This window comes from Solanum lycopersicum, chromosome 11 (genome assembly GCF_036512215.1).
Source record: "Solanum lycopersicum chromosome 11, SLM_r2.1".
In the NCBI taxonomy this organism is placed as follows: domain Eukaryota; kingdom Viridiplantae; phylum Streptophyta; class Magnoliopsida; order Solanales; family Solanaceae; genus Solanum; species Solanum lycopersicum.
The window spans coordinates 58901669-58916489 of record NC_090810.1 but is presented as its reverse complement, the minus strand read 5'-3'; the positions used below and the strand labels follow the sequence as shown (position 1 = coordinate 58916489).

Sequence of the window (14821 nt, the reverse complement as noted above, 5' to 3'; positions counted from 1 at the left end):
AATCGGATCGCAAATCAAGTATCAAATGAGTTTTTTTTTTAAAAAAAATAAATAAATACATAAATTGTGTTGTGACATTAGTGCTAAACAAGTCTCTTTCCAGCTGCCAATATCATACATATATAAAACAATTTTTGAAATATTTGGTTCTGATTAATTTTCTTCAATGATGGTTGTATTTTAATATTTTTTAAAAAAAAAATCTTTTAAACAAATATTTGGTTCTTTTTTTCCCTAAAATTATAATTTATAGGTATGCTTTAAGTTGACTTTCAATGAATGCTAGTTGTAATATATGATGAAATGCACCAAACATAATATATGATCTGTTTTTCATATTTTGAATAGTTCATATAAAAAAACAAAAATAATAAAAGATCAATAAAATAGTACTTTGAAAATCAAACATTTTAAGTCAAAAATGGAAGCTTGATTTGTTTGACTGAAATTGTCCATAGATAAACTTAAAAGACTAAATTTATATTTAATTTGCAGATAAGAGAGGTATTTGGATTTATTTTTTTTTGAAAAAATAATATTATTTATATAAAAATTATAGAATGTGAAGATGTTATAAATTATTTAACACATATATTAAATTTTGAATACTTTTGATAAAAAATTACTTAGCCCGATATTATATTTTTTAAGTAAATATTTTTTTTTCTAACTTTATTTCTATTTTACCAAGAGAAAAAACAATTTTCAACATAATATATTTTATATCTACAAAATATACTAATAACATTGCAAAATGGTGAAAAACATGTTGTTTCTATCTTTAATTGATAATGAAAGAAAAATAAATAAATAAGTAGAAAAGCATATATTCGAAAAAAATAAAGTAACGGTGAGTCAAGCCGAAATTAATTACTTTTTGATTTTATATTTTATATTTTATATTATTCACATGATGAAACGATTTATACATGTTAAAGCAAACGGGCCAAAAGTGTAAGAATATGGAAAATTAAATTAAAAAATTTGGGACGAATCTAGAAAATTAGTTATAAATTTACGTGAATTTAGTATATAAATATAATTATTATTATCATAATATTAATTTGAAATCCATATATATAAACTCATAAATGTTGGATCTATTGACCATAAAATATTATAATGATAATGTGATGATTATATTTTCTTAATAAGGGTTTAATTTGAGTCTCAAGAATTAATTACTTTCGACAGTGCATTTCACTTGATCTTCAAAACAAATTTAAATTTAAAAGTCACAAAAAATCTCCGTTTAAATTTAAAAGTCACAAAAAAATCTCCAAGAATACAGTTAGCACTTTCAAATCTAATATGAATCTAAATTTATCTGTAATAGAATCACAAAAATATTCAAGAAATCTTGAATAATAAATACTGAATCTATTACTAATTTTTTCGATATCAATTTAAAATAATCAATATAATATGAAAATCAGACTAGATGGACAACAAAATAAATAAGTTAATTCAAATTAAACAAAAAAATATATCAAACACTCAAATTCAATTTATCATTTCAATTTCAGAAAAAAAAAACATTCAAAAAATATATCAAACACTCCGTTAATTACTTTTTTTTTTTTTACATGTCGACTATGATTTATCTTCCATGTGGCAAATATTAAAAAAAGTCAACAAAAATGTGAGATTTTCATATCTATTTTTTAAATTATTTAATTTTTATCGTGGGGATTTAATTAGCCACAACCTCCTTGGTCCTATTCAACTTTTGACTACTAAAACCAAATTTAAAATTAAAAAAAAAAAACCACCAACAATAATACTATAGTTTTTTTTTAATAATTAAATATCATCTAGAATTTTCTTAGTCTTCATTCTTCCTTCTCATTCAAACTTTCATACACTATATTAGCCACTTTATCATAAACCAAAAAATGAAAAATTGAACATATCTTATTTCTCTCTTTTCATATTATATATATAGACTTAGGTTCTTGATTTTATTTTTGTATCTAAATAAAAAAAAAGGTTATATGGAAGAGCTAGATATACCACAATATTTTTTATGTCCTATATCATTACAAATTATGAAAGATCCGGTAACGACGGTCACGGGGATCACGTACGATCGTGAAAGTATCGAAATGTGGTTGTACACGGCGGAGGAAGAGGTGGTGACCGCCACGTGCCCGGTGACAAAGCAATATTTGCCTAAAGACGTCGAGTTGTTGACTCCAAATCATATGATCCGACGATTAATTCAAGCATGGTGCATAGTCAACGCGGAAAAAGGTGTTGACCGGATTCCAACGCCAAAATATCCGATGGATAAATCGAATATACTTCGATTAATTCGCCAGGTAAATAATAGTAATAGTAATAGTAATAATGATCAACAAGTTTGTGTTAATGCTTTAAGGAAAATGGATGATTTAGTTATTGAAAATGAGAAAAATATAAAGTGCATGGAGGAAGTTGGTGCAATTAAGGCTATTATTGGTTTTATTCTAAAAAGTTACAAAATTGGGAAATTATTAATTCCTGGCCTTGAAGAAGCTTTAAGGATTTTTCATTCAATTTGGAATCCCTCACATGAAGATCACAAGAATCATGTGAAGGATAATCATGATTTAGTCAAAGCTATTTTATGGATTTTAAAAAACGAAACGAAAAACATCTGTCCCGGTAACGTCGTCACAGCACGTGCAATGTTGGTCTTGAAGGACGTGATAGAGGTCTCAACTTCAAATCTTCTATCAGGACTGGACTCAGAATTCTTCCAGGAGACGGTGCACGCATTACGAAAAAACAACCATCAAGCAACCAGAGCGGCCCTACAAGTGCTGATAGCCGTAAGTACGTGGGGACGCAACAAGCTTAAGATCATCGAATCAGGAGCTATATTCGAGCTCATAGAGCTCGAATTAACCAACCCTGAGAAAAGGGTTAGTGAATTAGGGTTTTGTCTATTGGCTAATTTGTGTGTTTTGGCTGATGGAAGGGCAAAATTTTTGGAACATGCAGCTGGAATTGCATTGGTAACAAAGAGGACATTGAGAATTAGTGCAAGTATAGATGATAATGCAATACAAATATTTGGTTTAATTTGTAAATTTTCAGCCACAAAAGAAGTTTTATTGGAGATGTTGAGAGTTGGGGGGGTGTCAAAAATTTGTATGGTAATGCAAGCAAATTGTGAAATTCATTTGAAGAAAAAAGCAAGAGAGATATTAAGATCACATTCACATATTTGGTGTAATTCACCATGTATACAAATTTTATCTTTTGACAAAACAATAGAATAGTATAATTATAGCAATATAAATTATTTTTTATGATTGTAAAACAAACAATCAAAATTGTATACATAGAAAGTTGGAAATCACAATGATATTTGTAAAGTACTTGCTAAGTTATTTTTTTAAGCATCTGATGTATGATATTTATTTTGAAATCTATTTAATTTGATCGTTTCATGCTTTATGATAAAACGCTTTTTATCAGTTAAAATAATATTTATAATCGAACATTTAATTAAAAATAAAAAAATATTTAATTACTGATCGAGTTTGGAAGAAAATATTAAGGAAATGTTTCATATGATATTTGGTAAGAATATCTTAGATATATAATTGTTTTAAATTTAAGAAATGTCAAACTTGGGAATTGTAACACATTTTTGTTTGTTCTTAATTTCAACTACACTCTTATACGGTTATACTCCATCTTCTTAATAGTATTCCGTTTTCAAAAGAAATATTTATTAAATACGAATGATATACTTGTCTACGTATTGTATTTATTAATCGCATAGTAAATGTGATTTTTGCTAAAATAAGAGGGATAATGTACAAATACTCTCCTAGACTATGATTGAAATCAGAAAAACACACTTTAACTAAATTAAGGTCCTATTATCCGCTGAACTTATTTTCTTTTGTAATTTTGTCCACCTTTTTGGCTCATGTGCCATCCAAATATCTTCCACACTACGACTGTTCAAAATCGAATCAAAACCGATAAGCCAAATCGATAAAAAATTATTGGTCTATAGTATTGGGTTATTAGTTTAGTGGTTTTGATAACGGTTTTGATTTTTTTTGTTATTGGGTTATTGATTCTTAACGGTTTAAAGTTTTTTCTTAATGGATTAACCGATAACCCGATAGTAAATTAAATAATTATATTTATACCATTTTGTATATAAAGTCCTCGACTAGGAGTTTAATTTCCTACTTTTATTTTCGGTTGTCTCAAACACTTGATTATTCTACAATTTAAAAGTGTTTGCTTTTGAGCAAGATGTAACTTGTGAACTCAAGTAATGGTTTATTTGGTTTGTCACCTTGTTTCTAAGTGATTTTTAATGTTTTTTCTTTTGTGTCAAATCTTAACGGTTAAACCGATAACCGAACTTATAACGATAAAAAATCGATAAATCAACAACCGATAAACCAATATCTTAATGGTTCTATAACGGTTAGCATCTCTACAAACCGATAACCAATAAGTCAATCCGATAAACTTCAAAATCGAACTGAACTAGCCGATGCACAACCCTATCCCACATGCCTCAATTGGGTGGAGTCACGGTGTTCCACGTAAGACAAAAGGGGTATAAAATTACAAAAAGAATAAGTTTAGAAATGATAGTACTTTAGTTTAGTTAAGGTGTTTCTCTTAGATTTTGATCATATTCTAGGGGTAATTGTGCAATTTCCCAAAATAATACTTATTTAAAAATAAAAGTTTCTATATTTGCAATTTGCACCCTATACTTTGCTAAAATAGCAAATCAAGCCACTTCAATTTTTTTCCTCTCTCCTTGTAGTTGTCATCTTCTTCCTTAAAAAAAATTCCGATCTTTTTTTGCTTATTTTCTGCAAATATATCTAACTATTAACCCTTCAATTCTCAGCAAGATAGGTCAACGAACAACATATTTAGTGGGTTTTCAATAAGCTCAAGATTTTGTTGGTCGAGTTTTATCCATGGCGGATACTGGAAAAGGAACAATTCTTCAATTTGCACCTTTTCAGAGTTTTGTAGATGAAGGGTTTTGGCATAAATTATCTTCTTTCAAGCTTAATAAATTGCGTCTTGATGAATCCCCAATTCCAATTACTGGTATAATACTAAACCCCTTTAACTTCTTTTTTGGTAAATTGTTGGCTATTTGTTTGTTATGGTAAATTACATAGATTTTGTGATTTTGTTGAATTGTGTTTGATATTTAAAAGTAACCCTTTTTGTTAAAATCGATAATTTTGTGTTTTTTTTTTTTGGGTTTATTTGATTGTGATTGTTTACTGTATTGAGCTCTCTTCTTTTGCAGCTTTTTGGTGATTAATGGATTGTTCTTGCTATTTATAAATTACCCTTTTGTTGGGATTCAACAATGTAGATCTTTGTTTATGATTTTTTATTACTTTTTAGTGTTTACCCTTTTCTTAGAATCAGTAAGTGTTTATGTTTCAGTTTATATCGTTGTCATTTTCATTGTTTTGAGCTCTTTCTTCTTCTTTTGTCCCCCATAATTGGATTAGTGTGTTTCCTACTATTTTTTTTAGAAATAAAAATGTAATCTTTTTGGGTTTTATTTCAGTCTTTGTTTAGGGGTGAGATTTAGAGTTTTTGAATGTTATCTAGTAGTACATTTATTGTTTTGGTATGATTATAACGTGAGTTGAGCTTAAACGGGGAAACATGGTCAGTGAGGACTTGTATAGGCTGTTCCCGACTCATTTAGGACTGAGGTGTAGTAGTTGTTGGTGGTGTATGAATCGTTTGCATTATTGTTGGGACTGAAATTGTAGCCCTTTGGGGCTTATTTCGTAATAGAGTTACTGAAGTTTATCCGATTTTATGAACGATTGCCTTTTTGATGGAATTGCAATTTTAGCCTTTGGGCTTTAGTGTTTGTTCCTGCTGGACTGAATTGTTTTTGTGCAGGCTTTTATGCACCTTGCTCGCATCCTCAAGTATCAAATCACTTGACTCTCCTGGCTGAATCTTTGCCTGCTGATTCCGATGAAGAATCATCGTCTCTTCTAGCTAGTCAGGGGAATAGAAATAGGTGTCCTGTTCCTGGCATTCTTCTCAACACAAACACGTTAGAAAGTTTCTATGCGCTTGATAAGCAGAGCCTACTTAAGGCAGAAGCCAAGAAGGTATAGTAAACCATTTTTTTCTCAAAAAATTGCAACTTATATGTTGAGCTATATCTGCTAACACTTGGATAGGTTAATCTTTGGCCATAGAGTAAGAGAAAAACAATAGCACATCTTGTCTTCTTCAATTTCATGAAGAAGTTATAGCTATGATGACCTTGGTAAATTCACATATTGTGTGAAAGCATAGCTATGATGACCTTGGTAAATTCACATATTGTATGAAAGCTCTGTTGCGTTATGTTATTCTGTAGCTTAATAGTATGTATCATGCATGGGAAGAGGTTGAACTTTAGTGTCATCTCACCTTGATAGTTTTGAATTGTTATTGCGAATCAGATATGGGATGACATTTACTCAGGCAAAGTTGAGGAGGACAGTTCTGTGCTCTTAAGATTCCTAGTTATATCATTTGCAGACTTGAAAAAGTGGAGCTTTCATTATTGGTTTGCGTTCCCTGCTTTGGTGCTTGATCCTCCTGCAACTCTAGTTAATTTGAAACCAGCTTCCCAGTGCTTCACTTCTGTAGAGGTTCTTTTCTCTCGAATGATCTGTTACTTCATTCATTCACATTTTAGATGTAATTATCTCAAATTGGTTGTACTGGTGAACAGGCTGAATCTGTGTCTAGTGCTTGTAATGAGTGGCGTAGCAAGAGCTCCACAGCAGGTGAAAAGTTAACTATCACATAATCCTTAAAGGTCTCAAGTTTTGACATTTCTTTTTTCGGGGACCTGAAACATTTGTTGAATGCAGATATACCATTCTTTTTGGTGTCTATTGGTTCAAATTCAGTTGCTACTCTCAGGCATCTAAGGGAGTGGGAAACCTGCCAAAATAATGGTCAAAAGGTTCGTCTGTTTTCTCTTGATGTTGTTTGGAATCTTAACTAGTATAAAGGCTGTATAGTTTCCGTGTTATCTCTTCATATGTGTGATATTTATGGTACAGGAGTGTCTTTGACATAATTTTACTGTTTACAATTAACAGATTCTTTTTGGTTTTTATGACCCTTGTCATCTTCCACATAATCCTGGATGGCCACTTCGCAATTATCTTGCCTATTTCTGCTCAAGGTGGGGCCTTGGAAAGATTCACTTTTTCTGCTACCGCGAAAACCGTGGTTTTGCAGATCTTGGATTGTCCCTTGTTGGAGAAGCTGAAATATCTCTTTCACAAGGTAGATCTATTGGTAATAGGTTTTGGTTTCTGATTTATGCTTTCCTTTATAAATGGTGAAAGTCATATCTTCTACATCACCCTAATGAATTTGTTTAGGAGGGAGGAATCATCAGAACATGCCCAATGTTGTGGGATGGGAACTAAATAAAGGGAAGAAGGGTTTGAGATGCATCAGCCTCGCTAAAACTATGGATCCGACGAGGTATGCATAAACATCTACAGCTGTATTCTATGAATATTTTAATGGTCATTATAGGTATCGCTGTCATGTTTTACCAGGTTAGCTGTATCAGCTGCTGATTTGAACTTGAAACTAATGAGGTGGCGGACATTGCCGTCATTGAATCTAGAAATGTTGGCTTCCACAAGATGTCTCCTTCTGGGAGCAGGTACCCTCGGATGCCAAGTTGCTCGAATGCTTATGGTAAGTGCTCAAGAAAATGGGAAAAAAATAGAAGCAATAATCGTGTTAAAAAAAAAATTGGAAGTGCTTATTAAACATTTTAAATTTTGTAGGCATGGGGTGTCCGAAAAATTACATTGGTTGACAGTGGTAAGGTCTCAATGTCTAATCCAATAAGGCAGTCTCTTTATGCGCTTGATGACTGTTTAAATGGTGGCAAATTTAAGGCCGTTGCAGCAGTTGAAAGTCTCAAGCGAATATTTCCAGCAGTGGTATTGATCCATTATTAAGACCTCAAAGAATCAAAATAAAATAATTTAAGATGTAGAGAAAAGATAAATTCATTTGCCGATGCACCTTAATTTCTTGACAGGAAGCAGAAGGAGTTGTGATGGCTATTCCGATGCCTGGACATCCAGTGTCTAGCCAAGAAGAAAGTAATATACTTCAGGACTGCAGACATTTGAGTGATTTGATCAACTCACATGATGCAATCTTTCTATTAACTGATACACGGGAAAGTCGGTGGCTTCCTAGTCTACTTTGTGCTAGTGCTAACAAGGTTTTCCTCCTTTATTTCTCTTGTGGATTTTCCTTTGAAATTTTGTTTACTTTTCCGAGACTAGTATGTTGCATGTGATGTTGAATTCACTAACTCTTCCTGATTATTACACGTCTTTTGTTTCTCTCTGCAGATCACTATTACTGCAGCCTTAGGTTTCGATAGCTTTCTAGTGATGCGTCATGGAGCAGGCCCTTTGGATGCTCTACACAACTCACAAGCTGAAACTTCGAATAAGCTCTCTGCCAGTATGGAGAATCTCTCCCTTTCGAACCAAAAAGAGTCAGTGCGATTGGGATGTTACTTCTGCAATGATGTGGTTGCACCAATTGATGTAAGATTCTTGTGAAAGTGATAGTAATTGTTCGATTGCAATATCTGCAAATATGAATCATTTTTTGTTCTGTGGTGCAGTCAACGGCTAACCGTACCCTGGACCAACAATGTACAGTTACTCGTCCTGGGCTGGCTCCTATTGCATCAGCCCTTGCTGTTGAACTTTTGGTTGGAGTCTTGCATCATCCTTCTGGGTAAATCCTTAACTATTTTGTGATATACATGCAAATTATGTTGTATCCCGACATTTTAAGCATTTCTTTTTTAACTACATTTGCAGAATATGTGCCAAAGCTGAGTTTGCAAACTCTAATGATAACGGCAGCACTGAACAACCTCTTGGCATTCTACCTCATCAGATTCGGGGCTCCATATCTCAGTTTTCTCAGATGACACTTGTCGGTCATGCTTCAACTTGTTGCACTGCTTGTTGTAGCACGGTAAGTTAAAATGTTTTAAACCAATTCCATCCTGAACTATTATTATACTGTACAATTTGATGTCATTTTCTTGCCTAACCCGTAGCCTCCGCGTATATGTTTGAGTCATGTGACCATTCATTCATTCATAGTCGTTGCACTTGCACCACACAATGTAACATCTTTAACTAACTTAGATTATATTATGCCTATCATTAAAAAAAAAAACACTTTAGATTAAGTAACGCCCAACTATGTTGGCGTTTGACTTTGGAGCAACACAAAGTTGTTTCCAGGTGACTGATAAGTCAAGGGTTTGATCCGTGGAATTAGCCACTGATACTTCAATAGGCTGCTTGCACTACACCTCCTTGAGGGTGTAAGCCTCTCTGGGATGTTTCGTGCATCCAACTGCCCTTTTTATGTTGTCGTTGGACTCTCAGTTTTCCCTGGTATCTTTTACAAACTTGACTATCGAAAGCATCATAACTTAACAAATATACATGAAAATCCTTATTGCTCAGGTTGTATCAGAATATCGAACGAAAGGGATGGACTTCATACTTCAAGCTATCAATCATCCTACATATCTGGAGGATCTAACCGGACTAACAGAACTCATGAAATCAGCAGGATCTTACACGCTTGACTGGGATAACGATAGTGAAAATGATGACAACGACGATGATGATGACTGTGTAGAAATATAACCTTGCTGTAACATAACTAGATTCATTCTTTTACAATCAATCTGATTGTCTGTGTTTCACCTGACCGGATTTTCATAACTGCACTGATTAGGTACCACTATGTTCTGCTATGAGAACTCAAAAACTTTAGATAGTTTCTACATGTAAATTTCTGTTAGAAAATATGGCCTTCTGTTTTAGTTATCGCATTATTTTGTTGTTGTTACAGTCTTCTTTCTCTAGTGCTTTTTTTTAATCTCTTTTCTTATGTATCTTCTTTGATTTGCGTTACCTGTGTCAGGTTTTATCGGAAATAGTCTCTCTATTTTCGGGAAGTAGGGATATTAGAAAATACCCTACATGTATTTTTTTTTTTTTTTTTGTATATCTTGGAAAATATAATTCAATTTTCCAACTAACTACATCTGTGTCAGTATGGCAACTGTATGAAAAGTATACTTCTTCAATTAAATAATTTTTATTTTCTATATATATAGAATGACCATCAATAATATTACTATTTTTTTCTCTCAATAAAATACTTTTTATTTACGATACTATTAAATAAGGTTTTGACTATATTAATAGGTTAAAGTCAATTTTTTTTTTTTTAAAAAAAAAAAATTGAAGTCTTTTGTGAAAACGAAATCACTCAATTATCAAAAGAAATATTGACCAAGCAATAATGTTTTTTGCCATCCGAGATGGATTTAACCTTTTGGCTACGGATCGTAGGCGGAGTCAGAATTAAGAGTTTTAAAATTTTATTAGAATTGTTAATTAATTTTGTCAGGTTCACAGATTAATATACATATATATATTTAATTAATTTTCTTGCACAAATATCCGATCTACGAAAAAAACTACTAGATTTATCTGAAATCACGAACACCATGAATTTAATATTAAGAATCTTAAAAATCGAACTCATAAAATTTGAGTTTTGAATCTACATATATATTCTCCATTCTCTGAAAGTAGAAGTGTTAAATTAACGAGTCAAGCAATTTCGAGATGAATTAAAATGTATCAAGCAATAAAGAAGTTGAATCATAATTTGCTTATTATTTGAATAAATTAATAAATTATATTTTTATGAGCTAAATTTTACACGTAAAATAGCATTTAGTAATCACTTTTTAATCCCAAGTCTTTAATAAAAATAATTATTACACTTTAATTCTCAAGTTTGTGGAAGCTAAAACTTCAAGATAATGAATTATTATTCAATTATTATAAATGTAAAAAATGATTTATTTATTTATTCAATTTTTGCACCCTGTCTCATAAATGTATCCTCAATTATTATATTAAAAGTGTGTGTACCCATAATGTATTGGGTAGGTGTGTAAGCTTTGGACAGATCAAATACAGCTCCAAGACAGAACAAGTATTTTTTAGAACAGTATTATTTAATCTGACTTGACACGTCTCTTAAAAAAATTTAACTAAAAATATATTTCAAAATTTTAAATTTATCTATTTTGAAATTTTAGAAATGAAACATCTAATTTTAAATATATATATATACGTCAAGTAAAATAAAAGAGAGGAATTTATGACTTCAGCCTATAAAAATCCAAACTCGAATATTGAATATTTAACTAAACTAAGTTATTATATAAAATAATTTACCAAAGTAATACATTTTTCTAAAATTTTACAAAACTAGTATAAACGTATTTCACGATAACGTTTTAGGGCATATTTTATTTTTTAAAAACTAACAGCATTAGGTTGATATACGCTACTGTAAGTAACGTTTTACTTTTAAAACGTTATTTTCAGTAACGTTTTACTCCTAAAACATTATTTTCAGTAACGTTTTACTCCTAAAATGTTACTATGAGTAACGTTTTAGGAGTAAGACGTTATTATGAGTAACGTATATCAATCTGACATCATCAACTTTTAAAAAAATAAAATATATCCTAAAACATTACTGTGAAATACGTTTATACTAATTTTGTAAAATTTTAGAAAAACATATTATTTTGGTGAATGACTTTATATAACGGCTTAGTTTGGATAAAACCTCCTCGAATATTAGTACTTGAGATCTCTATTCAATGATTCTAAATTTATAAAATTCAAATCATCAATATTTAATAGTAAATACTTATAAGAAGGCCAAGAAAACTAACTACATAATTTTATTTTATTTTTTTGTTTTTTGTTTATTCATATGATTGTTGCTTTATCACTCTAAACATATGTATCTCGATAGATAAATACCACAAACTCTGAATCTTAGTACACTATATATATACATGAAAAGAAAAAAAAAAAAAAAATCTTTAACACTACTAAAATAACAAGAAATCAGCTACAAACTTCGTCGTTGCTAATCAAAAATAGTTCATAGCTAATAAAATTTTCTTTTTTTTTAATAATAATTTTAATCTAAATTTTTGTTATTTAACGATAGAAATTGTCTGTGTCTCAAGGATAAGAAGAAAGCAAATGAGGAGGAATACAAGAAGAATCTCTCCAAACCCTAGAATGTAACCTTAAAATTTCCTTAGCTTTCTCTTTAGTCTTTGGACTAACATCCACTTGAAGAACCAAACACAACTTTGACACAATTCCCACTTGCAACATCTCTTGAAGAACTTTAGTACTATAACAAGTTGCTAAAAATTTTGAAATTGAATAAAGGATCCTCACTCCCCTATCACTTGCCAAATGTGAAACCCTAAGAATTTTCTTAGAAACAATGGCTATACCTCCACCATGTCTCAACAACTCCGACCTCCCATCAGCACAGGTACACAGATGATCTAAAGCCGTTAGTATCAATTCGCAAACCCTTCTTTCATTTGTGTCAAGAAGAAGTTCAATTAGGGCAAATACAGCTCCATTTTCAATTGCTTTTATTCTATTTCTTCCCCATGGACATAATTCAACTAGGAGCTTTAGTGCTAGTTTTGTTGCTTGTTGAGAGACTTTGTCATTTAATATACAAACTATACCCTTGATATACACCGGTTGTATACCAATTAATTGAGCTGGATCAGCCATACTAAGGGTTGATCTCAATAGGGCTATCGCGTTTGTTCGCGATTGAACATGACCATTATTCAAGAATTGAAGTAAAGAATCCAAGAATTGATTATCATTATGCGAGTTGATCAACTTTTTCAACTCAGTATCAGAAGGGTTTAGATGAAAAAGAATATTCAAAGCTTCATCACTCGCCTCTGGTTCTTCTTTTTTCTTCATCACAATCGAGGTCAAGAAATCAACTACCCCTGCTGACTCTAGACACATTTTATTACTCTCACTTACACGCGCTATTGATTTGATCCTCCTAAGGCAATCTAACTCCATATCCGGATTTTTTTGTGCTTCGTTCAATATTCTAACAACGTGAGCCCTTTGAACCTGAGGCTTCGGGGTTGGCATCCTTTGGATACCATTTGAAGAATTCAACATGCACCACGATTGAATCAAACGTCGTAGATTATGATTTGGAGTAAGATCTTTGAATTTTAGATCTTGATTTGTGACAGGACAAGTTGTGTGTTTGCATGAAAATAACCATTTTTCTATATTTTGTCGATCATATGTTATTCCAGTTAATATCGTAACTGGATCCCTCATAACTTCCATTGAGATTGGACATAGAAAATAAGAAGGAATATCAATTTCCTCCATATTTTCCACTATACAATATATCAAATTTGAAAGAAAAAAAAGAAGAAGAAAGGGTATGTATATAATGAAGATGCAAATGAAATTATTGGTTTATATTATATATAATAATAATAATGTGTGTGAATGTGAAGAAGTATATATATAGTAAGTGTATAGTATATAGTAATTAATAAGGGGCCGTGTTTAGATGCAAGTTGATTATTAAATTATGAGAAAGTCAACAAAAGAAAATTCATATGAGAGAGAGACAAGGAGAAAGGGGCTCTTAATAGACTTTTTCAATATTTTGGAAAAAATAAAATTGAATTATATAATATATTTTGCATCCTTTTTGGTCAACAAAGATAAAATTATGCTAAACATCATGTATACATTTTCTTCAATTCAATTTAGAAGTGATAGTATCAAAAATAATGTGTAATAATTATTTTTTTAATAATTTTTTATTTGATGTTCATAATTCATATTGAATCGCATACTGCAGGGTCTATTTGAGAATGACGTTTTCAACAAAATTTCTTATACCCTAAGCTCAAACATGATATCTTTGAATTAATTTTTAACTTTATTTCAATTTATATGATAATTATTTAATTTTTTTTAATTATTTAATGTTTCTCATTTCTCAAAATAAAAGTCTCGAACGTCACATCGATATGATTCAAATTTCACCTATATTTATCTTTTTAGATTTACATCAAGTATTTCTCTCTCGTTGATAGATCTAATTGATCGACACAATATTATTAACCTCTCACTCTTTATAAATAATCTAGAACAATGATAATGGTTGTAAAATTACTAGAGGATAAAATCTAACTTATCAACATAATATTATTAGCCTCTCAAACGAAAAATAAAAATTTATAACTGTCTTTTCAAAGATATAAAATAAAATCAAAACGATACAGAAAACATCTATCGATTAAATTAATTCTTATGGCATTGACTAAAACATAGGGGGGAGGACGTCGGTGTTGCCTTGTGTAGATAATGTCTACATTTTGACCAATTTTAGTACAATCTTTAATTAATTGTACCAAATTAATAATATACTTTATAAAGTACATTTTTTAAATATATTTTCTTTTAATGTAACAAAGTGAACACATGTTGTACAGACAGAAATCAATGGGCCAATTTGGGGTTCTTCCATATTAACTTTTCAACGTTATAAAAAGACGGAAAAAAATTATATATAATAGCAAACTAATAACCTAAAATAAATAGAGTAGCTAGGGTTTGATTTAATTGTGCTCCATACCAAACGTTTGCAAAAAATTGTCAGGCGCCTCTCTTCCAAATATCTCGCTCGCCACTCTCCTCCAATCTCTCGCTCGCTTCCTCATATTTTATACAAACACAAGTGTGTAAAAATTGTTTCTAATTGTATAAAACAGAGAAAATTATATAAATACATATATTTTTGTTCCTCTCTCTCC

At 30.9% G+C, this 14821-nt stretch overlaps 3 protein-coding genes across 3 annotated transcripts; 2 read left to right on the top strand and 1 right to left on the bottom strand.

The window, feature by feature from the left end:
- Window positions 1-1840: 1840 nt before the first annotated feature.
- LOC101247100 (E3 ubiquitin-protein ligase PUB23) lies at window positions 1841-3365 on the top strand. The gene has a single exon (XM_004251049.5). It carries the CDS (start codon window positions 1995-1997, stop codon window positions 3264-3266), a length of 1272 nt encoding a protein of 423 aa, XP_004251097.1. The 5' UTR covers window positions 1841-1994; the 3' UTR covers window positions 3267-3365.
- Window positions 3366-4730: 1365 nt separating this feature from the next.
- LOC101246793 (ubiquitin-like modifier-activating enzyme atg7) lies at window positions 4731-9948 on the top strand. The gene is made up of 14 exons (XM_004251048.5): window positions 4731-5088; window positions 5914-6131; window positions 6471-6662; window positions 6746-6800; window positions 6888-6982; window positions 7122-7311; window positions 7410-7515; window positions 7593-7737; window positions 7830-7988; window positions 8090-8278; window positions 8412-8612; window positions 8693-8808; window positions 8895-9054; window positions 9558-9948. Exons 1-14 carry the CDS (start codon window positions 4953-4955, stop codon window positions 9741-9743), a joined length of 2148 nt encoding a protein of 715 aa, XP_004251096.1. The 5' UTR covers window positions 4731-4952; the 3' UTR covers window positions 9744-9948.
- Window positions 9949-12060: 2112 nt separating this feature from the next.
- Window positions 12061-13485, bottom strand: LOC101246503 (E3 ubiquitin-protein ligase PUB23-like). Its single transcript, XM_004251047.5, has one exon. The coding sequence runs from the start codon at window positions 13377-13379 to the stop codon at window positions 12165-12167; it is 1215 nt and encodes a 404-aa protein (XP_004251095.1). The 5' UTR covers window positions 13380-13485; the 3' UTR covers window positions 12061-12164.
- Window positions 13486-14821: the final 1336 nt, after the last annotated feature.

Excerpts from the sequence above, each read along its gene's own strand:
- LOC101247100 (XM_004251049.5), top strand. The coding sequence starts at position 1,995 with ATGGAAGAGCTAGATATACCACAATATTTTTTATGTCCTATATCATTA.
- LOC101246793 (XM_004251048.5), top strand. The coding sequence starts at position 4,953 with ATGGCGGATACTGGAAAAGGAACAATTCTTCAATTTGCACCTTTTCAG. Across the intron at positions 6,983-7,121 it reads GCCAAAATAATGGTCAAAAG|ATTCTTTTTGGTTTTTATGA; the intron begins GTTCGTCTGTTT and ends TACAATTAACAG. Across the intron at positions 8,613-8,692 it reads ATGTGGTTGCACCAATTGAT|TCAACGGCTAACCGTACCCT; the intron begins GTAAGATTCTTG and ends TCTGTGGTGCAG.
- LOC101246503 (XM_004251047.5), bottom strand. The coding sequence starts at position 13,379 with ATGGAGGAAATTGATATTCCTTCTTATTTTCTATGTCCAATCTCAATG.